The 26,094-nt window shown below is 42.3% G+C and overlaps 2 protein-coding genes and 1 long non-coding RNA gene across 3 annotated transcripts; 1 reads left to right on the plus strand and 2 right to left on the minus strand.

Annotated features, from left to right (window-relative positions):
- Nucleotides 1-578: 578 nt before the first annotated feature.
- Nucleotides 579-2,716, minus strand: LOC145424377 (E3 SUMO-protein ligase ZBED1-like). Its single transcript, XM_080297620.1, has 3 exons — nt 1,644-2,716; nt 1,355-1,361; nt 579-1,106 (listed from the first exon to the last, which is right to left on the minus strand). Exons 1-3 carry the CDS (start codon nt 2,714-2,716, stop codon nt 579-581), a joined length of 1,608 nt encoding a protein of 535 aa, XP_080153746.1.
- A 1,784-nt stretch (nt 2,717-4,500) lies between these two features.
- Nucleotides 4,501-14,450, plus strand: LOC145423955 (uncharacterized). The gene is made up of 3 exons (XR_013904898.1): nt 4,501-4,895; nt 8,224-8,319; nt 13,245-14,450. It is a non-coding gene; the product is annotated as an uncharacterized LOC145423955 (long non-coding RNA).
- Nucleotides 14,451-20,022: 5,572 nt separating this feature from the next.
- Nucleotides 20,023-22,317, minus strand: LOC145424380 (E3 SUMO-protein ligase ZBED1-like). Its single transcript, XM_080297625.1, has 3 exons — nt 21,245-22,317; nt 20,956-20,962; nt 20,023-20,707 (listed from the first exon to the last, which is right to left on the minus strand). The coding sequence occupies exons 1-3, from the start codon at nt 22,315-22,317 to the stop codon at nt 20,165-20,167; spliced, it is 1,623 nt and encodes a 540-aa protein (XP_080153751.1). The 3' UTR covers nt 20,023-20,164.
- Nucleotides 22,318-26,094: the final 3,777 nt, after the last annotated feature.

Consider the following 26,094-nt stretch of genomic DNA (forward strand, 5'->3'; position numbering starts at 1 on the left):
CCCAGAGCTGAAGCCTGCACTGTTTGCACTATAATATAATATAATATAATATAATATAATATAATATAATATAATATAATATAATATAATTAGGGCTGTCAAATGATTAAAAATTTTAATCAGATTAATCACAGCCTAAAAATTAATTAATCATGATTAATCACAACTCGAAATATGACCAAAATGTGTGCAAACATACGGACAGATAGCGGATTTTTACACACTTGTTAGTGTTATTTAATGCTAAGACCACGCTGAGTGGCCTGCGTTCACTCAGCGTGGTCTGACGTAGGCTGGGTGTTGTGCTGGAAGCGAATTAATCACAGCCTAAAAATTTATTAATCGCAACTCGAAATATATGTGTATATGTGTGTATATATGTGTAAAAATCGGGACAGATAGTGGTTTTTAACACACTTGTTTGTTTTATTTATTATTAATTGTGAGTACAAGCAGTACAAGCAGAACAGGGCTTCAAATAATTGTGAGGGATTTTTACTGAATGTTTTCCACCCGTTTAAATCTAGCACATTGTTTTATCCATATACATCTTCAAGTTCACAGAACATAGGCCTAATTCAAAAGGCAAAATGTGGAGGCAGGAGTGGCCAGGTATCTGCGAGCAAGGCGGGCCAGCTGGCTGTGGGCTCCTGCATGAGCTGTAAGGGACAGTCCTCTAAGGCAGTGCAGGGCTCTGCTCTGTAGCGCTGTATGGCTCTGTCCTGCTGTACCTCCTCCTCTGACTCAGAGTCAGAGTCCATCTGCAGCAGGCTCAGCCTCTTCTTGGCTGGACCTTCTTCTGCAGTGTGTGATCTTCTAGGAGAGTCTTCATGCAGCATGCCTGCCAGTGTGGTCCACACTGCTTCTCTGTCAGTCTTGGGCACACTGCGTAGGTCTTTAAAACGTGGGTCCAGTGCAGTTGCGATCTGGAGCCATGCATAGTTGGTATGTTCCTGGCGGGAAGCAAGGTCTTCCTTAAACTTCTCTTTAAACCTCACCACATATGCAGGGTCCTCATCAGTTACTTCCATGACACGGCGCAGGTGGCAGAAGGCTGGTAGAACTACAGAGCAGGAGACGTAGGCCTCTCCTCCCAGCAGTTCAGTCTGCAGATATGTGCAGTGGAATACACACATACACACATGGGGTGGCTGTAGCTCAGGTGGCAGAGCAGGTCAGCCACTAATCAGAAGGTCGGTGGTTCGATCCCAGGCTGCCTCCTGGCTGCATGCCAAATATCCTTGGGCAAGATACTAACCCCGTGTTTGCCTACTGGTGGTGGTCAGAGGGCCCGGTGGCGCCTGTGTCCGGCAGGCTCGCCTCTGTCAGTGCGCCCCAGGGCAGCTGTGGCTACAATGTAGCTTGCCATCGCCAGTGTGTGAATGGGTGAATGACTGAATGTAGTGTAAAGCGCTTTGGGGTCCTATGGACTAGAAAAGCGCTATACAAATGCAGGCCATTTACACACACACAGATAAGACAGCAAATTAAAAAAAGCTTTTTAATACTAGGTAATATTAATAAAATATTTGATTTCATTTATTTTTTAAATAAGACATTTTCATAATAACAAAACTGATTTAAGATGTATGTTTGATACATTTAATCTAAACCTACAATTATGGTCACAATGACAGGCTCACCTGCAGGGCTCTAGAAGTGTCTCCAGTCTCTGGAGTTTGTCCCACTCTGGAGGCGTCAGGAGGACAAGTTTATGCTTTTGTTTATCCAGAGTCGCGGTTACTGCAGTTTGGTTGCGGATCAAGCGCTTCACCATCTCCAGCGTGGAGTTCCAGCGCGTAGGCACGTCCTGGGCCAACGGCTCCTGCTTGCGCCCCAGTGACACCTGCTCTGCGTTCAGCTCTGCTGTGTTTGCTGGGCTGTGCTTAAAATGGCCAACAATTTTGCGGCATTTGGCCAGCGCAGTGACAAAGCCACTGTCTGCGAGACTCACTGTGATGCATCTCTGTAGAATGTGCGCGGTACACGGCATGTGATTGAATGGCATGATGCGAGCCGCGGCGATCATATTGCGCGCACTGTCCGTGCCTACTGTTGTCACCTTCTCCTCAATTCTCCACCTGCGAGCAACAGTCTGGAACTGCTCTGCACAAGCCTCCGCAAAGTGCCGCTCTTCCGTTTTCATTATAGTCAGCGCAAAGGATGTCAGACCCCAGGCTTCAGTGATTAAATGCGCAGTAACTCCCAGGTAATTGTCATTACTCAATGATGTCCAGTGGTCTCCTGTCAGAGCCACGCATTCTGTGTGAACTAAAGCCTCTTCTTTTTTCTTTTTCTCCGTTTCATACAGTTCGTGGATTCGAATTGTTATTGTGCTTCTCGCTGGGGGCTTGTAGGACGCGTCCTGAGATGCAACCTTTAAAACATCCGCAAAGCCCTTGTCCTCCACAATGCTTAGCGGTCTGCAGTCCTTTGCTATCCATTTGGCTATATTGTCGGTCAGTTTGTCCAAAGAAGACTTACCGAGTGACCTGCGTTCACTAAGAGTGGTCTGACGCAGGCCGGGTGAAGCTGCTGCCCCGACAAACGCGTGTTTGGCATTAAGGTGGTATTTTAAGGTCGAATTTGAACGGTGAAATTGAAACTCTTTACTACAGTGAGTGCAAATTACAACGCGTTTGTTTATTGTCCCATCTATGTTCTTCTTGTATTTAAATTCCCCATCCAGAAGGCCATCCGCTTCCTGCTTCTCCATTTTCAGTGGCGCGGTAAACAAATCAAGTGGAATTATGGGAGCGACTTATCTGCGTGTTGCGCTAAATAGTTAAATATTCTAACGTAATTAATTCCAAAATTTAATTATCACAATTAACGCGTTAATTTCGACAGCTATAAATATAATATAATATAATATAATATAATATAATATAATATAATATAATATAATATAATATAATATAATATAATATAATATAATATAATATATCATGTTGCTATTTAATGTTTTTTGTTCGTGTTGCAGCTGCTCTGTGAGCCAAGCTTTCGTTGTCTAAATTCAATGGCAATATATCTCTGCACCACACGATGGCGATAGATTCTCACAGACAGTCTGTGCTCTGCTTCCGCCACCAGTCATCTTTAAATCTTTTTTTTAATTCAATGAAACCTTTATTTAACTGTCCATCTCGCGGCATTACTTAAAAAAAAATCATATTTAAATACAAAGAAGATTAAATACATGAACGACAGTAAATTGATAAAATAAGAGCAAATAAATATATTTACAAATGATAGCAACATCAATGGAATAAAAGCATGAACAGCAGCAGAAGGAGAAAGAGGCCTGTATCTACATTATTACTCTGGCAGCTCTCAGTCTCCATACAGACAGGACACGTTGCAGCGTAATTGCAGACAGGTGCGTGGGCCTGAGCTCCGCCCAGGCAGAATGACGAGTGGAAGAAAGCAGCAACACAATAAACATATGTAGCCTTGCGGAGCCGGCCGGGCAGACACCGAGACAGAGTGCAAAGATTTTATACGTGACAACACACACAAAAAAACACACACAACAAAAATCAGAATGTGTTTGTGATTTGGATTTTTATTTAAAGGTGAAACCTTTTTTCTTTTCTTGTTTTGCCAGATTAGACATTTTGATTCATTTCATTTAGTTTTTTTGTTTTACTTTGATGCTATAATAGATGTTTTTAAAATGTAGTCATATTTAATACTATATTGCATCATGGCAAAACAACAGTCTCCTCAAGCTGCTTTATACTGTAAGGTGAAAACACTACAGTAAAAGCCAGAAAACCCCAACAATCCAATGATCCCCTTTGAGCAAGCACTGGGCGACAGTGGGGAGGAAAAACTCCCTTTAGGAAGAAACCTCCGGCAGAACCAGGCTCAAGAAGGGGCGGCCATCTGCTGCGACCGGTTGGGGGTGGGTGGGCAATCTCAGTCCACGAGGGCCGGTGTCCCTGCAGGTTTTAGATGTGTCCTCGAACCAACACAGCTGATTTAAACGGCTAAATTAGCTCCTCAACATGTCCTGAAGTTCTCCAGAGGCCTGGTAACGAACTAATCATGTGATTCAGGTGTGTTGAGCCAAGGTGAGATCTAAAACCTGCAGGGACACCGGCCCTCGTGGACTGAGAATGCCCACCCATGATATAGGGAGACAAGATGAAGTATACTTCTAATGGCCTATTTTAGCAGTTAATTTTTAACAATCAACTGGTGGTAATCCATCATCAGAATTGAGGAAAGGTGGTGTTGATGGAGACTCTACAGGAGGATTCACTGGGGAAGCCATACCTGCACTTCTGCCAGGGTGTCTTGGACGTACCTGAATAAATGTAGTTTTCCCTGGAAGTGGACGAGGATTAATCTGAGACGGAGTCTCCTCAGAACATCTCCCCATCATGCTTCTATGGTCCAACGATGCCAGCTTTTGTCCTTTCTGTTTTTCTAATTTAAGCTGGAGTTGAGCGTCTTTCACTCTAGATTTTAGATGACCTATCTCCTTTTCTTCATGAAGAAAATATAATTTGATCAAACATTATTCAGCTTTAAATATTGTTCAGCTTTAAAGTTACTGTGCAACTGTGTAATAAAAATGTGTGCTCACGACTTTGGCCTTGAGAGCGATAAGAAGCGATCGCCTCATCCTGCAGGCGAAAGATATCTGCAAGCGAAGAGACTAGAACACCCAAGGCCGATTTCCTTTTATGGAGTTGTTTTTCTGCTAATGCAGCACTTTCCTCACAACCCCCTCCTGTAAGTTTTAGAGAATATATACCCATCCTCACAGCAAATATGAGGAATCTCCTGATGTGAGCTGTGTTGAGAGGTTGTCTCTGTCACAATAAAAGTTCACTGATTCCCCATCTGCAGCAGGTGTCCGGTTGTCTTCATTCTCCGCCAGCCTGGTTAAGTCAATTCCTCCTTAACATCTAAAAGAACCTATTTAATGAAGGAAGACGGGTTCACTTTGTGTTTAATATTATTCTATTGCTGTTGTTGTTTTTTTTTATATCCTTCAATTGGCGTCACGGAACAGGATCCGCTCCAGGTCAACTGGAACGGAGGGGAGGACATCGGCAGTGGTCTGAGTGAACGGAGTTTGGACAAAAGCTGTGTGCACACAAAAACAAGGTAAGCAGACCTTTTATTTCTGCTATATTGAACATTATAAAAATACTTAGTGTCCAAACTCCTAGTAATTCATAACCAAAATTGTCTGGCTTACTTAAGGCTTGTTGAGAATCAGACAAGTGAATAAGAGATAAGTGAATAAGAAATAAGTGAATAAGTGAATAAAGATAAGAGTGAACTGAGGTCTGACCACGGTTGCAGCCGACGGGTTGCTCTCCGGTGTCGGATACATACCTCAGTGCAGGTCTGGGACCTTGAAAGGGTTTATTAGTAACGCCTTTCTAAACAAATTAAAAGGTTAAAGGCCTTGAGAATATTTTTTAGTAATATTCTCTAAACTACAGAAGGGTTAGGAAGGCCCAGAGGACTTTATTAGAAAAGATCCTCTAAAACTTAAAAAGGAGAAGTACTGGTTGGAGTCCAAAGGAGGGGTCCCTTTGATCAATAGGAGAAAACGGATCTCTTCTTAAAACCCCGATGATTTTAGTGTTTTAAATGTTTTGATGTTCTGTTTGATATTGGACACACATAAATACACGCTGAATGCTTGCTGTGGAACACTGGGCAGGACAGTTTGGTTCTCCGTTGTTCACAGATTACACAATTAAAGGAACTAGGTTCCTCTTTTGGTTAAAATAATACACCACACATAGAATTTTTTTACACATTTATTACATACATAAGGAGGGTAATGAGTGACTGCAGGTAATGTATGAAGTGTGAATGAGACGTGTGAACAAGGTGACAACCAACTAGCACCCCTATCAGGAAGCTCTAGGCAAGGTTACCCGCCAGACTCCGGTTTGGTAGAAGCCTGGTAACACCTGAAGGGATATTTCAGTGCTGACTCACCTTTAAAGCAGCGCCCCAGCTGTTAGTGCCTAACAGAGGCAGAAACCCAGCTGGCCCAAATTCTCCTTTAAAATCAATAAATAGAACATAAATTACCGGTGTGTGTAAATAAGTTGTATAAATCTGTTAGATCTGAAACTCCTGCTAAAAAACTTCCTCTCTACAACTCTTTTCTCTTCTCTCCCTCTTTCTCTCAGTTGGGATTCTGTGTGTGTATGTGTGCTGGAGAAATAAAAAAAAAAGGAAAAGGGTCTCTCTCTGTCTCTGTGAGAGGAAAAAGGTGGGGGCCGAGTGAGCCCGCGGGGCCGAGCGGGTCCGCGGGAGCGAGCGTGTATGCTGTATGAGGAAGAAGGGAGTGAGAGGGAGCGAGTGAAAAGAGTAATCGAGTATTTGGTGATTTTTTTATTATTTCAGAGGCACTGGGTAAGAGTTTTGACTTTAGCTGTGAGAGTTGTGAAAAGAGCAGGTTTTTCTTTTGTTGTAGACTGTGAGTAATCGGTGTTTTTCTGCCTATTGTGCTGCGTGGAAGACACAGAAGTGTAGAAATGTTTGTGGTTTATCTTTGTTTGACGTTTTATATAGAGTTGGTTGATTCAGGGTGATTTCTCCCGTTTAAGGGAGGAGTTGCATTGTGGTTATGTTAAAGCTTTGCTGTAGGGGTATGTGTGTGATTTTGTGCTGGCTTCGCATGTTTAAATGGATGCATAGAAGTTTGTCAGTGAGAAATTGTTATGGTGGGGTTTTAAAGTTAGTAAAGAGTCAAACAACGCCCACTGTTTTAAAAAGGCCCAAAACATCATAAAAGACACCTCACATCCTGGCCACTCCCTGTTCGAACTGTTGCCCTAAGGCAGACGGTACAGGGCAATCAGAGCAAGGACTAATAGACTCAAACACAGCTGTTATCCAACTGCAATAACACATCTGAATACTACAAAAATGTCCACCATGCCACTCTTGTGTTAATCTATGCACGGTCTGAAGCATGACGGTGGGAATACTTAGTATTTTAAGTATTCTATCTATTTTATTGATTGAATTTTATTGTTTTTTTATATTTGATATTACTAGGGATGATGCAATGATCAGGGACCATTCTTAATGTCGTCGGTCTCATGACAATGACAATAAAGTTTTTGATTTTGATTCTGATTCTGAAATACACCCTCCTCAAGAGTTCAATGATTTAGGCAGTTATGTTTATACAAATACTAAATGTATGTTTAGTGTCTTCATACAGGTGTTTTTTCTTAACCTGGAAGCCTGAGTACGGCAGCAGAAGACAGGCCAAGCTTTGGCTAAAATTCACGGCTGGACACCAGAGTTGTCCTCACCCCTCCCGGTAAAACAAAAAAGAGAGAATGTAGTTTGAGGCGGGTTTTTCTCGCTGACCTGCTCTGGGTGCTGTGTCCCTGAATCTCACCAGTGTTAACCTCTGGCGGAAGACATGGAGAAAAGGAAAAGATGTTCCTGGTAAATCACTGAAACAAATAAAACCACACACAACCAGAGAAAGATATGAGAAGGGTGAGGAACAGACACATGTGCGTGTTAGAGAAATGCCTCGTTTGAGAAAAAGTTAAAGTAACCCATATACAGACGCACCCATACATGCAATGAAGAAACAGCTTACATACATGTGCACGTACATGCAAGGTTAAAGTAGCGACACTTAACATACACCTGTTTTTAAATGATATAGTTCATACATTACTGACAATTAAACGCTTTGGGTTGCAGGACAACAACGTAACGTCAAAAGACAAAGACACTGGTCTGAGGATTAAGTGAGGACACGACAAATTTAGTGGTTAAAAGGGTCGACTTGGGACATGTTTTTGTTGATTGTTTAAGACAAATGACTACTGAATGATAGGAAATTCCTTTTTAGGTTTCTAAACAGGATCTTAAGAATTTTAACACGTACCTGTGTTGTCCTGTCAACTTGAGGGGTTATGAGTTGATTATATGGAGAAAAAAAAAAAAAAAAAAAAAACAAAAACAAAAAAGGGGGGAGACGAGATCTCGTTGTTTCTCCCCTCTCGGGATAACACAGCCAACACAGCACAGCCAACACAACATCATTTTCCTGTTCGCCTGTTTTGTTTTGTTTTTGTTTTTTCTGAGAGCCGAAGCTGACCTGGACTCCTACCCTCCCCTCTACCATCGTTGCCCTCTCCGCGACCATCTTTGACCCTTTGACCCCTGAAGGCCACAGCAGCTGGACTCTCAATTGGCGTCACGGAACAGGATCCGCTCCAGGCCAAACTGGAACGGGTGGGAGGACATCGGCCGTGGTCTGAGTGAACGGAGTTTGGACAAAAGCTGTGTGCACACAAAAACAAGGTAAGCAGACCTTTTATTTCTGCTATATTGAACATTATAAAAATACTTAGTGTCCAAACTCCTAGTAATTCATAACCAAAATTGTCTGGCTTACTTAAGGCTTGTTGAGAATCAGACAAGTGAATAAGAGATAAGTGAATAAGAAATAAGTGAATAAGTGAATAAAGATAAGAGTGAACTGAGGTCTGACCACGGTTGCAGCCGACGGGTTGCTCTCCGGTGTCGGATACATACCTCAGTGCAGGTCTGGGACCTTGAAAGGGTTTATTAGTAACGCCTTTCTAAACAAATTAAAAGGTTAAAGGCCTTGAGAATATTTTTTAGTAATATTCTCTAAACTACAGAAGGGTTAGGAAGGCCCAGAGGACTTTATTAGAAAAGATCCTCTAAAACTTAAAAGGAGAAGTACTGGTTGGAGTCCAAAGGAGGGGTCCCTTTGATCAATAGGAGAAAACGGATCTCTTCTTAAAACCCCGATGATTTTAGTGTTTTAAATGTTTTGATGTTCTGTTTGATATTGGACACACATAAATACACGCTGAATGCTTGCTGTGGAACACTGGGCAGGACAGTTTGGTTCTCCGTGTTCACAGATTACACAATTAAAGGAACTAGGTTCCTCTTTTGGTTAAAATAATACACCACACATAGAATTTTTTTACACATTTATTACATACATAAGGAGGGTAATGAGTGACTGCAGGTAATGTATGAAGTGTGAATGAGACGTGTGAACAAGGTGACAACCAACTAGCACCCCTATCAGGAAGCTCTAGGCAAGGTTACCCGCCAGACTCCGGTTTGGTAGAAGCTTGGTAACACCTGAAGGGATATTTCAGTGCTGACTCACCTTTAAAGCAGCGCCCCAGCTGTTAGTGCCTAACATAGGCAGAAACCCAGCTGGCCCAAATTCTCCTTTAAAATCACTGAAACAAATAAAACCACACACAACCAGAGAAAGATATGAGAAGGGTGAGGAACAGACACATGTGCGTGTTAGAGAAATGCCTCGTTTGAGAAAAAGTTAAAGTAACCCATATACAGACGCACCCATACATGCAATGAAGAAACAGCTTACATACATGTGCACGTACATGCAAGGTTAAAGTAGCGACACTTAACATACACCTGTTTTTAAATGATATAGTTCATACATTACTGACAATTAAACGCTTTGGGTTGCAGGACAACAACGTAACGTCAAAAGACAAAGACACTGGTCTGAGGATTAAGTGAGGACACGACAAATTTAGATGGGTCAAAAGGGGGATTTGAAGAAAATATAATCTGATCAAACATTATTCAGCTTTAAATATTGTTCAGCTTTAAAGTTACTGTGCAACTGTGTAATAAAAATATGCGCTCACGACTTTGGCCTTGAGAGCGATAAGAAGCGATCGCCTCATTCTGCAGGTGCAAGATATCTGCAAGCGAAGAGACTAGAACACCCAAGGCCGCTTTCCTTTTATGGAGTTGTTTTTCTGCTAATGCAGCACTGTCCTCACAACCCCCTCCTGTAAGTTTTAGAGAATATATACCCATCCTCACAGCAAATATGAGGAATCTCCTGATGTGAGCTGTGTTGAGAGGTTGTCTCTGTCTCAATAAAAGTTCACTGATTCCCCCATCTGCTGCAGGTGTCCGGTTGTCTTCATTCTCCGCCAGCCTGGTTAAGTCAATTCCTCCTTAACATCTAAAAGAACCTATTTAATGAAGGAAGACGGGTTCACTTTGTGTTTAATATTATTCTATTGCTGTTGTTTTTTTTTATATCCTTCAATTGCGGGTTTTTCTCGCTGACCTGCTCTGGGTGCTGTGTCCCTGAATCTCACCAGTGTTAACCTCTGGCGGAAGACATGGAGAAAAGGAAAAGATGTTCCTGGTAAATCACTGAAACAAATAAAACCACACACAACCAGAGAAAGATATGAGAAGGGTGAGGAACAGACACATGTGCGTGTTAGAGAAATGCCTCGTTTGAGAAAAAGTTAAAGTAACCCATATACAGACGCACCCATACATGCAATGAAGAAACAGCTTACATACATGTGCACGTACATGCAAGGTTAAAGTAGCGACACTTAACATACACCTGTTTTTAAATGATATAGTTCATACATTACTGACAATTAAACGCTTTGGGTTGCAGGACAACAACGTAACGTCAAAAGACAAAGACACTGGTCTGAGGATTAAGTGAGGACACGACAAATTTAGTGGTTAAAAGGGTCGACTTGGGACATGTTTTTGTTGATTGTTTAAGACAAATGACTACTGAATGATAGGAAATTCCTTTTTAGGTTTCTAAACAGGATCTTAAGAATTTTAACACGTACCTGTGTTGTCCTGTCAACTTGAGGGGTTATGAGTTGATTATATGGAGAAAAAAAAAAAAAAAAAAAAAACAAAAACAAAAAAGGGGGGAGACGAGATCTCGTTGTTTCTCCCCTCTCGGGATAACACAGCCAACACAGCACAGCCAACACAACATCATTTTCCTGTTCGCCTGTTTTGTTTTGTTTTTGTTTTTTCTGAGAGCCGAAGCTGACCTGGACTCCTACCCTCCCCTCTACCATCGTTGCCCTCTCCGCGACCATCTTTGACCCTTTGACCCCTGAAGGCCACAGCAGCTGGACTCACAACAACAACTTGAGGATGTCAACAGTGCTGCAAAAGAGTGATCTCATGCAGCAGAGACGGAGAGCACTAAACCTAAAGCCCGTTTCACTACACGGGGGAAATTCCCAGGCTGCGTCAGCTGACAGAGCTGTGACGAGACGCGCATTAAGCCCGGAGGAAAAGGGACGGTGAGCAGAAGGATGCTGACCTCTGAGAAGAGCCGAACAGCAGAGCTGCAGAAGGCCGTGGAGCAAAGTAAGGAAGATGCAGGCAGCTGCAACAACGGATGAAAACAGACCCAAAGAGGAGGGGAGGACCCTAGGCCATGCGTCAGGCCGCTGGTTTACCTAAACTACAGAACAGGAAGGTGATGAACACAAACATATACCAACACACGAACACACACTTCTGCATGCGCCTACTTAGAATGAAGGGAAACACACACATGAACACTTATGCACTTGTTGAGGGAGTAAAAACTGATACATACCCATGCACTAAAATCAAAATGTTGATTTAATTTACTAAGAAGTGACACACAATGCTCTAGCTGCTGCAATGAAGAATGCTTTACTGACAAAGGCTCAATGCTGCACACAACAAAGTCAAATACAGAATTTGCTATAATAATAAGCCCAGAGGGCATTTGTGTGGTCTGGGGAGCAGAGTCCGGAGCGGTTTGGTTATGAAAATGATGCCCGTGCGAGATATCTGGGGCTTAAGGCCTCGACTTAATTGTTTACTCTACACTAAAAAGAAAAGAAAACACTCTGAGCAGTGGTGCAGAGTGAAAACGAGGAATTAACAGTGTGAGTTTTATTTCAGAGCGCCACGTCATTGTGATGGAGATTTAATAAAGGAGGAACACACGGACAAAGAAGAAGAGAAGGGGGGGCAGCCCTTGAACGCGATTGCCTGAGGCATTAAAGTTCTGTACTAAATTCTGGTTTCCAGTGTGAGAAAAGTCACGCAGTGCCAGTAGTAGAGCTAGGTTGAGTGATGATTCTAAATTACTGTAAGTAAATCATCGTACACCGTTCAAGTTTCATGATAACGGGGATCTAGACTTTGTTGAACCCTAGGCAATTTGAACAGGTAAAAGTCGAGTGACCAAGTAGCAGTTGAATAAAAGTCATTGAATAAGTGTTGAAATAAACTGGCAGAATTAAGAGAATTAAAACATTTCAAGAGCTCAACTTACTTAATGGTTCAATTTTGTTTCACGAACGCAAAACATATAGGTTTATGAATATGAAAAGGTTGAGGTGGTGTTGATTTGACTCTGTGTAGGTTTAGGTTGGTATTTTTATTGATGGGAAGAATATTCAGTGACAAGTCCTAAGACCCGGGCGTCTGCATTTTGTTTTTGTTATTTTTCATTTTATTTTGTTTTATATTTACTGATTTTTGTTTGTGAATCTTTTCTTTAAGCAGATCTGCACATCGGAAATTACAAGCATTACACGTCGGCGAGAAAATTGTTGTAAGTGAGTTTCTCCGCATTGAAATGGGTTCTGGAGGAAACACTTGTGGGGACAATTAGAAACGAGAGTCCCTGTTTAAAAAAGGATTCAGCGAGGTAATCCAAACTCAAGTTCTTGTTTCTTTTTGAGATGACGTCATTTTGCTGAGTGTGGAAACTAGATGCGACGACAGGTTTCACTATCAGCAAAGAACGGATGAATGGATGAAAGACTGGGAATAAAAACAAACGGACTGACTGGTAAAAGATGACAAGACTTGACCATGACTCAAGGTTAACCACCTCCACCTAGATAGGATAAAAGGGTGGATGAATTTATGTGGGTTTCTTTTACAGGAGTAGAAGGATGACAAAATATTCGAGGATGAGTGAACCTGTAAATGCCATTTTTGTGTCTTGTGTTGCTTACAGAGGTAACTGCGCAGCGTTACCATTTACATTTTCTTCCCTACAGGGTTACAGTTTTAATGTTTTTCTATTACAGGATTTCTGGGCGGATGTGTGAAGAAACGGTGTTTATGGGTTAGGAGTTGGGGATGCTATTACACTGTATTTACAGGAAATGTTTTATAGCACCTATGGAATGAGGATGCCTGACTACGGTCAATGTGCTGCTAATGTTTGCTTTGCTTTGGTGAGAGGGGTGCAGTAGAAAACAGACAAGTGACATGAAAACAAGTAATAATAACAAATAACAAATTTGGGGACAGTTTGACCTAGAGCCCACTAACTGGCCATTAGGGGCTCTCTCTCTCTCTCTCTCTCTCTCTCTCTCTCTCTCTCTCTCTCTCTCTCTCTCTCTCTCTCTCTCTCTCTCTCTCAGGTTGTTGCTCTTTAACTCCTAGAACACGCCCTTGGCGAGGTGGGGGGAACTGGACCACCTTTCTGTGCCCCATCATCCTCTATTAGACGACATCCAAGCTAAGTAAACATGTCTTGGCCCTTTCCCCCTGAAATGACAGGCAGGCAAAGATGTTGCGTCTTTGTTTGCTTCCTGGCCCTGGGTCTCATTCCCATTGGCATAATCCTGATCTGTGAAGGGCCCCCGACACTTCTGACACCTTCAAGTTCAAAAGCTTCGCCCCCTTCTGACAGTCCCAATCTGACAAATGTAGCCCCTAGGGTCTTGCCCACCACTTCCTCTCCAGTTTTGCCCACGCCCGATCCATTTAGAAAGAAACGAGACACGGTTACCTCCTCGCCAACGGATGATGAAAACTCTGATCGTGAGGGTGACGAACATTATCGTCTTTCTCTTGTTTAAATGCTTCTAGAATGGTTGTTTCTCTGTGGTGTTTTGTATTAGGCTTGTTATTAATTGTTTCCCTCACCCACTTCCTCTTGAAGGATATATCTGGTTGAACTGTGTCTGGTCGGGTTGTGAGGATTAAGCGATGTTCTCAGGGTCTCCGGACTTAAGCCTGAGCGAATGTGTACTCCCACCACTGGATATAAATTGTTTTTTTTCCACACCCCTTCCTCACGTTTTACCATATTCACTTTTGAATGTCCTTAGCAGTTACCGTTCTGAGTTTATTTTACGGTTGATTTATTCTTTCACATTTTCACGTTTATATCTCTCATTATTATAGTATACTCTGTACTCTCCACATTTTTATCATTACTTATGCTTTTTGGTTGCTGAGTTACAGGAACTGTTAATTTTGTGTCACTACCCTGGTTGCACTAACTCGTTGTATCCTTGTGTGCAGGACAGCTGTTACTGCTTTCATCGGGAACCGAGACTGCTTGCAGCCGACCCCTGGGCAGGGTGGTGCCTGGACTCTTTTCTCCTCATCTGCAATGACAGATAAAGACAAATGATAAGACCCGAGGAGTTTTTCGAGCCAGGCTTCGACACGTCTCTGTGTTCCTTTGAATGTTACTTATTTTTGTGTGTTGACCCATTTAAGATGGGTCAAAAGGGGGATTTGAAGAAAATATAATTTGATCAAACATTATTCAGCTTTAAATATTGTTCAGCTTTAAAGTTACTGTGCAACTGTGTAATAAAAATGTGTGCTCACGACTTTGGCCTTGAGAGCGATAAGAAGCGATCGCCTCATCCTGCAGGCGAAAGATATCTGCAAGCGAAGAGACTAGAACACCCAAGGCCGATTTCCTTTTATGGAGTTGTTTTTCTGCTAATGCAGCACTTTCCTCACAACCCCCTCCTGTAAGTTTTAGAGAATATATACCCATCCTCACAGCAAATATGAGGAATCTCCTGATGTGAGCTGTGTTGAGAGGTTGTCTCTGTCACAATAAAAGTTCACTGATTCCCCATCTGCAGCAGGTGTCCGGTTGTCTTCATTCTCCGCCAGCCTGGTTAAGTCAATTCCTCCTTAACATCTAAAAGAACCTATTTAATGAAGGAAGACGGGTTCACTTTGTGTTTAATATTATTCTATTGCTGTTGTTGTTTTTTTTTTATATCCTTCATTCATTGGCAGCCTTTTGGATAATCTGGTTCACTGGTCCAATGAGCTCCTCTCTTTGTCGGAATAAAGCGTACTCGGAAGACTTTACCATGTCATTGTACTGCTTTTTAAATGATTCCAGCTCCCGTGTTTTATCTAGTAAAGCTGCATCTAGATCCTTGCATCTGATACGTAGACAGTTCAGCTGTTTTTCAAGAAACTCCGTTGTTCCAACAAAGGGGGTGCCTTCCACTCCGTCTACGTATTTCTTTTTTAAGTTGTGGAACATATCCCTAAATTCCACCTTTTCTTTTCCTCTCAAGGCATGTGGAAATGCCTTTTCAAAGGACAAAACGCACTGGCACAATTCCTCTTGGAAGTAGCGCTCTTTCTTCTCCAGCCAATTCACTTTGGATATAAATCTTTCCCGTTGCTTTTTTGTGGAGCGCAGTTTCTCTTCCAGCGCCACCTTTTCAGCCAGTGCCTGATTGTGTGCCGCTTTTACTTTGTGCCGGTCCACTGCTGTCTTTCTGTGGTTTTCCTGCTCTGTGCTTAGGGCCTTTTTGATGTCTTCAATTTTCTTTTTCAAAGAATCAACTTCGTCTTCAAGCATAGCCTTCATTTTCTTTTCCAAGGCCAGAGCTCTAATATTACTCTGGCATTTCTGCTTGATCGCCATATTCTGGGCCTTTTGGTCGTCTATCACTTTGCCCATTTGACCTTTCTCCTCTGTTAATTCTTTCATGTTTTTAACCATAATTTCATTTTCGTCTTGTAACTTTGTATTATGAAACAAAACACCGTCAATCCAACACTGCGAGGATTGACGTTCTTCCTCGCGTTCCTTAACCGCATTGACGGTCACACCTCTACTATTTTTTACTGCCGTCTGCAGCTTTTCTATTTTGGAGTCATACATGTTGATCACCTCTTCTAACTTCCTGTCTGCAGCATTTGCTTTGTTTTCCAGTTTTTTAGTATTTTCCTGGTAAAACTGCTGCATCTTATTTTTTTCCTCTTTGTGGCGTTTCAATAATAATTCAACAACTTGGCTGTTGTGAAATTGCTGACGTGCCACCTTTTCTTTCTCTGTTTCCAGCAGTCCTTGCAGGACTTGGACTTCGTCCTCGTGTTTTTCTTTAAGCTCAGCCAGAGTTTTCTCCGTCTCTGCGCGGAACTTTACCAGAGCTTCGTGGTCATCTTTTATCGAGTCCAACCTGTCTGCGATGTTTGTCCTGTCATCCAAGACCGAACCCAGCAGCTTATTATTCTGCAAAAGTTCATTGTTTTCTTTTGTTAGATCCTCGATCCGTTTCTTATTGACTGTATGCAGGTTTTTGAAGTAGTCAAGCTCAGTTTTGAGCTTTTCAACCTCGTCGATCATTGGCTGCAGTCTTTGCTCGAACTGTCTGGCATATGTTTCTTTTTCTTTTTCACTTTTTTTAACCATTGTTTTCGAGAAATTAACATTTCTGTCTTTGTTAGCTTTCGAACTCATTTCTGCTTTTTTATGTGCTGTATCACTCCAACAAAACGATAGCTTAATGAATTCCCTTTGACAGCTGTCCTCTATTTATAGACTTGAACATCAAAGGATGAAAGGACTGTCACTATGACATCACCACGTTCTGTGACGTAACAGGGCTTTGGAGCGTGATGTCACGGGGGTGGGCGTGGAAAGGATTTTGGGGGTCTAAACAAAGCGTGTCTTTTTTTTAAAACTTTATTTAACAAACAATGAGTATACAACATACGAACAGATGAAGTATACAACAGAACATGAACACAAAAAGCCAAGGGTGAAAGAAAAAGGTAACAATTATAAGAATACATGCAAAAATTCGCATACATATATTGTTGTGAGAGCCTTTTTGTTGGTGCAGTCTGATATTGATTGTATGTGCATGTGCACATCCTTAAAATAATGACAGAAATATGGTGTTTTGTTAGTAAACTTACATTTATGGATAAAAAATTTAGCTAAAAGTATTAAGAAATTTATCATAAAAAACATTTCTCATACTTCTTGGGGAACTTAAAGAAACAGAATAAAACATTTTCCCATCGTAAAGAAAACTCCCTTAAAATATGGACAATAACAAAGCTGCTAAATTCCTTCCAGAATCTCTGTGTAAAAGAACAGTACCAAAAAAGATGTGTCACCGTTTCTGGATGATCCCCACAGAAAGTACAATTAGTATTTATGTCCCTTTTAAATTTGACCATGTAGTGACTGGCTGGATAACATGTATGTCGAATTTTAAAAGAGACTTCTTTCACCTTATTTACAATCAAATATTTATGGGGGACCATCCAGACTGTCTTCCGCTTGATATCTGGAACACTGATTGGAAAATTATATAGTGCAATAAAGTCGTTGTAAGTAAGTAGTTGTCCCTCTTTACTAACCAGCTGAGCCACCAATAGGATCCCATTTTGGAGCCAAGTTTCCAGGAAAAGTGATTTATTTTTCTATAAAATATCTCTGTTGTTCCAGATAAGGTATTTGTGAGGTGAGAAGTTGTGTTTATAAATGAGGGTCCACGCTAAGAGGACCTGCTTATGGAAGGATGAAAGCTTTACAGGGACTTTCTCAACATTGTAATTACAATTTCAAATAAAAGTAAAGCCACCAAAACGAGAGAAAATGTGGTATGGTATAAAGTTCCAGATAGAGGTAGGGTTTTAAGAAAATGTTTGGCCCAATTAATTTTGAAAGTGTTATTTAAAGTAGAAAAGTCTAAGACGTTAAGCCCACCTGATTCGTACTTATTCATCACAACAGTTTTTCTAATATAGTGCGTACGGTTTTTCCATATAAAATTAAAGAGCATACGGTCAATATCTTTACTACTTTTCTTATCCAGATGTAAGGAGAGAGCAGCATATGTTCATCGGGATATCCCTTCAGCTTTAGTAATTAACACTCTACCTTTCAAAGACAAGTCCCTTGTTCCAAGATGGCGCCGCCGCGTATGGATGCCCCGGTGCTTCAGTGCGTTACTTCTGTTTTGTTTTTGTGCATAACTTCTGTGTCTGGGCACTCCTCTGGATATTCTTACACTAGAGAAGAGCTTCTTAACTACAGGACTACAACACCTGTGGATTTACTTCCAATATTTGTCGCATCTGCGGCAGATTTACTGCAGACTCTGATCAGGAAAGTGAGACGCCGAAAGCGAGGAAAGCGAGCCGGCGCACTCGTGCGTCTGAGGAGACGCGGACTGCGAACTGCTCTTCCTGGGATCTTCCTTTCCAACGTACGCTCACTCAGGAATGAGATGGACGAGCTGGCCCTGATGAGAAGCATGAACAGAGACGTTGCCTCCTCCTGTGTCTTGTGTTTTACGGAGTCGTGGCTCTGTGAGGACATCCCGGACAGCGCGCTCAAGCTGGAGGGCTTTCATCTGCTGCGCGCGGACCGGCAGGCCTCTCTCTCTGGTAAGACCACAGGTGGACGTGTCTGCTTCTACATTAATAGTGGCTGGTGCACAGATGTAACAGTGATTGCTCAGCACTGCTCTTCCTCTCTGGAATACCTTTTTATTCACTGCAAACCGTTTTATTCTCCGCGGGAGTTTGCTTCATTCATCTTGGCCGCTGTTTACATCCCGCCAGATGCGGATGCGCAGGCAGCTCAGTGCGCACTCGCGGAGCAGATACTGCACATGGAGCGGACATTCCCGGACTCTCTCATCATTGCTCTTGGGGACTTTTACAACACCCCCCTCCTCACCCCACACAAAAGAGGATTTCACACCACCTCCTCCCACCACAACCCTTCATATTCATGAAGCAGATGCGAGGAAGCAGTTTAAGAGTCTGAATGCTCGGAAAGCTCCCGGCCCAGACGGTGTGTCTCGTCTACTGGACGCAGCCGGAGGGTTCACTTGGTTGTTTGCTCTCAATAGAAGCTGAGCGCGTCTCCGTGTCTGTGCTGGTAAACGATACTGAGTCCCAGTGCTCAGTAAACTGTACACCTGACCGTTATTCTCCCACTGAATCCGGTGTGTCCACGGTCCAACACGTGCTCAACACGATGGTGCTGACCGGTGCCCAAACACACCAGAACACCAAATAAGTAAAATAACACAAACACGAACTTCTCCATGGCTCGTCGGGATGGCAACTGCTCCAAAAGTGACACATGAAATAGGCTGACATTTGAGTTTGACACGGGAGGTGAGGGGGTGTTTTGAATATGCTTGACTCCGTCACGAGGTTGCGCACAGCATCACCGGCAAGGGGGCTTGGTTTGAGAGGTTTTTGGCATCTGTGATGTGATTTACAACCATCCACCCATGTACAGCAAGAAGCCGCACTCACAACCGTGGGCATCAGCAAGTTGGTGAAATTTAAACAAAACAAAACAGCATTCCATCTGAAACTCTCTTATTGTACCCAAAATACAAATTTTAGTGATTACATGTGGCTTCATTAATTATGTTCAAACGGATGAATACATAACGCAAGTAATAACTTTATGATCAGTCAGTGAATGAAGGAGCTCAAGAGTGCAAATATAGTTGCAATAAAGTGACAAATATGCCCTTTTATGTCAAACAAAGACCGAAATAAGTGGCATCAGTGTGAGGATGAGAATGAGCGATCCAACCTCACACTGCAGATATCAGGGCAAAGCACAGTGGGGGGGTTGCAGTCTGCGCGCACAAGAGGGCTAACAACGCTGTGAGTGACGGAATCCACCCAAACTGAGGAACAGCTTGTTCCCCAGAGCTGAAGCCTGCACTGTTTGCACTATAATATAATATAATATAATATAATATAATATAATATAATATAATATAATATAATATAATATAATATAATATAATATAATTAGGGCTGTCAAATGATTAAAAATTTTAATCAGATTAATCACAGCCTAAAAATTAATTAATCATGATTAATCACAACTCGAAATATGACCAAAATGTGTGCAAACATACTGACAGATAGCGGATTTTTACACACTTGTTAGTGTTATTTAATGCTAAGACCACGCTGAGTGGCCTGCGTTCACTCAGCGTGGTCTGACGTAGGCTGGGTGTTGTGCTGGAAGCGAATTAATCACAGCCTAAAAATTTATTAATCGCAACTCGAAATATATGTGTATATGTGTGTATATATGTGTAAAAATCGGGACAGATAGTGGTTTTTAACACACTTGTTTGTTTTATTTATTATTAATTGTGAGTACAAGCAGTACAAGCAGAACAGGGCTTCAAATAATTGTGAGGGATTTTTACTGAATGTTTTCCACCCGTTTAAATCTAGCACATTGTTTTATCCATATACATCTTCAAGTTCACAGAACATAGGCCTAATTCAACAGGCAAAATGTGGAGGCAGGAGTGGCCAGGTATCTGCGAGCAAGGCGGGCCAGCTGGCTGTGGGCTCCTGCATGAGCTGCCCACCACTGTAAGGGACAGTCCTCTAAGGCAGTGCAGGGCTCTGCTCTGTAGCGCTGTATGGCTCTGTCCTGCTGTACCTCCTCCTCTGACTCAGAGTCAGAGTCCATCTGCAGCAGGCTCAGCCTCTTCTTGGCTGGACCTTCTTCTGCAGTGTGTGATCTTCTAGGAGAGTCTTCATGCAGCATGCCTGCCAGTGTGGTCCACACTGCTTCTCTGTCAGTCTTGGGCACACTGCGTAGGTCTTTAAAACGTGGGTCCAGTGCAGTTGCGATCTGGAGCCATGCATAGTTGGTATGTTCCTGGCGGGAAGCAAGGTCTTCCTTAAACTTCTCTTTAAACCTCACCACATATGCAGGGTCCTCATCAGTTACTTCCATGACACGGCGCAGGTGGCAGAAGGCTGGTAGAACTACAGAGCAGGAGACGTAGGCCTCTCCTCCCAGCAGTTCAGTCTGCAGATATGTGCAGTGGAATACACACATACACACATGGGGTGGCTGTAGCTCAGGTGGCAGAGCAGGTCAGCCACTAATCAGAAGGTCGGTGGTTCGATCCCAGGCTGCCTCCTGGCTGCATGCCAAATATCCTTGGGCAAGATACTAACCCCGTGTTTGCCTACTGGTGGTGGTCAGAGGGCCCGGTGGCGCCTGTGTCCGGCAGGCTCGCCTCTGTCAGTGCGCCCCAGGGCAGCTGTGGCTACAATGTAGCTTGCCATCGCCAGTGTGTGAATGGGTGAATGACTGAATGTAGTGTAAAGCGCTTTGGGGTCCTATGGACTAGAAAAGCGCTATACAAATGCAGGCCATTTACACACACACAGATAAGACAGCAAATTAAAAAAAGCTTTTTAATACTAGGTAATATTAATAAAATATTTGATTTCATTTATTTTTTAAATAAGACATTTTCATAATAACAAAACTGATTTAAGATGTATGTTTGATACATTTAATCTAAACCTACAATTATGGTCACAATGACAGGCTCACCTGCAGGGCTCTAGAAGTGTCTCCAGTCTCTGGAGTTTGTCCCACTCTGGAGGCGTCAGGAGGACAAGTTTATGCTTTTGTTTATCCAGAGTCGCGGTTACTGCAGTTTGGTTGCGGATCAAGCGCTTCACCATCTCCAGCGTGGAGTTCCAGCGCGTAGGCACGTCCTGGGCCAACGGCTCCTGCTTGCGCCCCAGTGACACCTGCTCTGCGTTCAGCTCTGCTGTGTTTGCTGGGCTGTGCTTAAAATGGCCAACAATTTTGCGGCATTTGGCCAGCGCAGTGACAAAGCCACTGTCTGCGAGACTCACTGTGATGCATCTCTGTAGAATGTGCACGGTACACGGCATGTGATTGAATGGCATGATGCGAGCCGCGGCGATCATATTGCGCGCACTGTCCGTGCCTACTGTTGTCACCTTCTCCTCAATTCTCCACCTGCGAGCAACAGTCTGGAACTGCTCTGCACAAGCCTCCGCAAAGTGCCGCTCTTCCGTTTTCATTATAGTCAGCGCAAAGGATGTCAGACCCCAGGCTTCAGTGATTAAATGCGCAGTAACTCCCAGGTAATTGTCATTACTCAATGATGTCCAGTGGTCTCCTGTCAGAGCCACGCATTCTGTGTGAACTAAAGCCTCTTCTTTTTTCTTTTTCTCCGTTTCATACAGTTCGTGGATTCGAATTGTTATTGTGCTTCTCGCTGGGGGCTTGTAGGACGCGTCCTGAGATGCAACCTTTAAAACATCCGCAAAGCCCTTGTCCTCCACAATGCTTAGCGGTCTGCAGTCCTTTGCTATCCATTTGGCTATATTGTCGGTCAGTTTGTCCAAAGAAGACTTACCGAGTGACCTGCGTTCACTAAGAGTGGTCTGACACAGGCCGGGTGAAGCTGCTGCCCCGACAAACGCGTGTTTGGCATTAAGGTGGTATTTTAAGGTCGAATTTGAACGGTGAAATTGAAACTCTTTACTACAGTGAGTGCAAATTACAACGCGTTTGTTTATTGTCCCATCTATGTTCTTCTTGTATTTAAATTCCCCATCCAGAAGGCCATCCGCTTCCTGCTTCTCCATTTTCAGTGGCGCGGTAAACAAATCAAGTGGAATTATGGGAGCGACTTATCTGCGTGTTGCGCTAAATAGTTAAATATTCTAACGTAATTAATTCCAAAATTTAATTATCACAATTAACGCGTTAATTTCGACAGCTATAAATATAATATAATATAATATAATATAATATAATATAATATAATATAATATAATATAATATAATATATCATGTTGCTATTTAATGTTTTTTGTTCGTGTTGCAGCTGCTCTGTGAGCCAAGCTTTCGTTGTCTAAATTCAATGGCAATATATCTCTGCACCACACGATGGCGATAGATTCTCACAGACAGTCTGTGCTCTGCTTCCGCCACCAGTCATCTTTAAATCTTTTTTTTAATTCAATGAAACCTTTATTTAACTGTCCATCTCGCGGCATTACTTAAAAAAAAATCATATTTAAATACAAAGGAGATTAAATACATGAACGACAGTAAATTGATAAAATAAGAGCAAATAAATATATTTACAAATGATAGCAACATCAATGGAATAAAAGCATGAACAGCAGCAGAAGGAGAAAGAGGCCTGTATCTACATTATTACTCTGGCAGCTCTCAGTCTCCATACAGACAGGACACGTTGCAGCGTAATTGCAGACAGGTGCGTGGGCCTGAGCTCCGCCCAGGCAGAATGACGAGTGGAAGAAAGCAGCAACACAATAAACATATGTAGCCTTGCGGAGCCGGCCGGGCAGACACCGAGACAGAGTGCAAAGATTTTATACGTGACAACACACACAAAAAAACACACACAACAAAAATCAGAATGTGTTTGTGATTTGGATTTTTATTTAAAGGTGAAACCTTTTTTCTTTTCTTGTTTTGCCAGATTAGACATTTTGATTCATTTCATTTAGTTTTTTTGTTTTACTTTGATGCTATAATAGATGTTTTTAAAATGTAGTCATATTTAATACTATATTGCATCATGGCAAAACAACAGTCTCCTCAAGCTGCTTTATACTGTAAGGTGAAAACACTACAGTAAAAGCCAGAAAACCCCAACAATCCAATGATCCCCTTTGAGCAAGCACTGGGCGACAGTGGGGAGGAAAAACTCCCTTTAGGAAGAAACCTCCGGCAGAACCAGGCTCAAGAAGGGGCGGCCATCTGCTGCGACCGGTTGGGGGTGGGTGGGCAATCTCAGTCCACGAGGGCCGGTGTCCCTGCAGGTTTTAGATGTGTCCTCGAACCAACACAGCTGATTTAAACGGCTAAATTAGCTCCTCAACATGTCCTGAAGTTCTCCAGAGGCCTGGTAACGAACTAATCATGTGATTCAGGTGTGTTGAGCCAAGGTGAGATCTAAAACCTGCAGGGACACCGGCCCTCGTGGACTGAGAATGCCCACCCATGATATAGGGAGACAAGATGAAGTATACTTCTAATGGCCTATTTTAGCAGTTAATTTTTAACAATCAACTGGTGGTAATCCATCATCAGAATTGAGGAAAGGTGGTGTTGATGGAGACTCTACAGGAGGATTCACTGGGGAAGCCATACCTGCACTTCTGCCAGGGTGTCTTGGACGTACCTGAATAAATGTAGTTTTCCCTGGAAGTGGACGAGGATTAATCTGAGACGGAGTCTCCTCAGAACATCTCCCCATCATGCTTCTATGGTCCAACGATGCCAGCTTTTGTCCTTTCTGTTTTTCTAATTTAAGCTGGAGTTGAGCGTCTTTCACTCTAGATTTTAGATGACCTATCTCCTTTTCTTCATTGGCAGCCTTTTGGATAATCTGGTTCACTGGTCCAATGAGCTCCTCTCTTTGTCGGAATAAAGCGTACTCGGAAGACTTTACCATGTCATTGTACTGCTTTTTAAATGATTCCAGCTCCCGTGTTTTATCTAGTAAAGCTGCATCTAGATCCTTGCATCTGATACGTAGACAGTTCAGCTGTTTTTCAAGAAACTCCGTTGTTCCAACAAAGGGGGTGCCTTCCACTCCGTCTACGTATTTCTTTTTTAAGTTGTGGAACATATCCCTAAATTCCACCTTTTCTTTTCCTCTCAAGGCATGTGGAAATGCCTTTTCAAAGGACAAAACGCACTGGCACAATTCCTCTTGGAAGTAGCGCTCTTTCTTCTCCAGCCAATTCACTTTGGATATAAATCTTTCCCGTTGCTTTTTTGTGGAGCGCAGTTTCTCTTCCAGCGCCACCTTTTCAGCCAGTGCCTGATTGTGTGCCGCTTTTACTTTGTGCCGGTCCACTGCTGTCTTTCTGTGGTTTTCCTGCTCTGTGCTTAGGGCCTTTTTGATGTCTTCAATTTTCTTTTTCAAAGAATCAACTTCGTCTTCAAGCATAGCCTTCATTTTCTTTTCCAAGGCCAGAGCTCTAATATTACTCTGGCATTTCTGCTTGATCGCCATATTCTGGGCCTTTTGGTCGTCTATCACTTTGCCCATTTGACCTTTCTCCTCTGTTAATTCTTTCATGTTTTTAACCATAAATTCATTTTCGTCTTGTAACTTTGTATTATGAAACAAAACACCGTCAATCCAACACTGCGAGGATTGACGTTCTTCCTCGCGTTCCTTAACCGCATTGACGGTCACACCTCTACTATTTTTTACTGCCGTCTGCAGCTTTTCTATTTTGGAGTCATACATGTTGATCACCTCTTCTAACTTCCTGTCTGCAGCATTTGCTTTGTTTTCCAGTTTTTTAGTATTTTCCTGGTAAAACTGCTGCATCTTATTTTTTTCCTCTTTGTGGCGTTTCAATAATAATTCAACAACTTGGCTGTTGTGAAATTGCTGACGTGCCACCTTTTCTTTCTCTGTTTCCAGCAGTCCTTGCAGGACTTGGACTTCGTCCTCGTGTTTTTCTTTAAGCTCAGCCAGAGTTTTCTCCGTCTCTGCGCGGAACTTTACCAGAGCTTCGTGGTCATCTTTTATCGAGTCCAACCTGTCTGCGATGTTTGTCCTGTCATCCAAGACCGAACCCAGCAGCTTATTATTCTGCAAAAGTTCATTGTTTTCTTTTGTTAGATCCTCGATCCGTTTCTTATTGACTGTATGCAGGTTTTTGAAGTAGTCAAGCTCAGTTTTGAGCTTTTCAACCTCGTCGATCATTGGCTGCAGTCTTTGCTCGAACTGTCTGGCATATGTTTCTTTTTCTTTTTCACTTTTTTTAACCATTGTTTTCGAGAAATTAACATTTCTGTCTTTGTTAGCTTTCGAACTCATTTCTGCTTTTTTATGTGCTGTATCACTCCAACAAAACGATAGCTTAATGAATTCCCTTTGACAGCTGTCCTCTATTTATAGACTTGAACATCAAAGGATGAAAGGACTGTCACTATGACATCACCACGTTCTGTGACGTAACAGGGCTTTGGAGCGTGATGTCACGGGGGTGGGCGTGGAAAGGATTTTGGGGGTCTAAACAAAGCGTGTCTTTTTTTTAAAACTTTATTTAACAAACAATGAGTATACAACATACGAACAGATGAAGTATACAACAGAACATGAACACAAAAAGCCAAGGGTGAAAGAAAAAGGTAACAATTATAAGAATACACGCAAAAATTCGCATACATATATTGTTGTGAGAGCCTTTTTGTTGGTGCAGTCTGATATTGATTGTATGTGCATGTGCACATCCTTAAAATAATGACAGAAATATGGTGTTTTGTTAGTAAACTTACATTTATGGATAAAAAATTTAGCTAAAAGTATTAAGAAATTTATCATAAAAAACATTTCTCATACTTCTTGGGGAACTTAAAGAAAC

This window comes from Astatotilapia calliptera, chromosome 23 (genome assembly GCF_964374335.1).
Source record: "Astatotilapia calliptera chromosome 23, fAstCal68.1, whole genome shotgun sequence".
NCBI classification, from domain to species: Eukaryota; Metazoa; Chordata; class Actinopteri; order Cichliformes; family Cichlidae; genus Astatotilapia; species Astatotilapia calliptera.

What these genes read in the sequence shown, in the direction of transcription:
- LOC145424380 (XM_080297625.1), bottom strand. Translation starts at nt 22,317, where the DNA reads ATGGAGAAGCAGGAAGCGGATGGCCTTCTGGATGGGGAATTTAAATAC.
- LOC145424377 (XM_080297620.1), bottom strand. Translation starts at nt 2,716, where the DNA reads ATGGAGAAGCAGGAAGCGGATGGCCTTCTGGATGGGGAATTTAAATAC.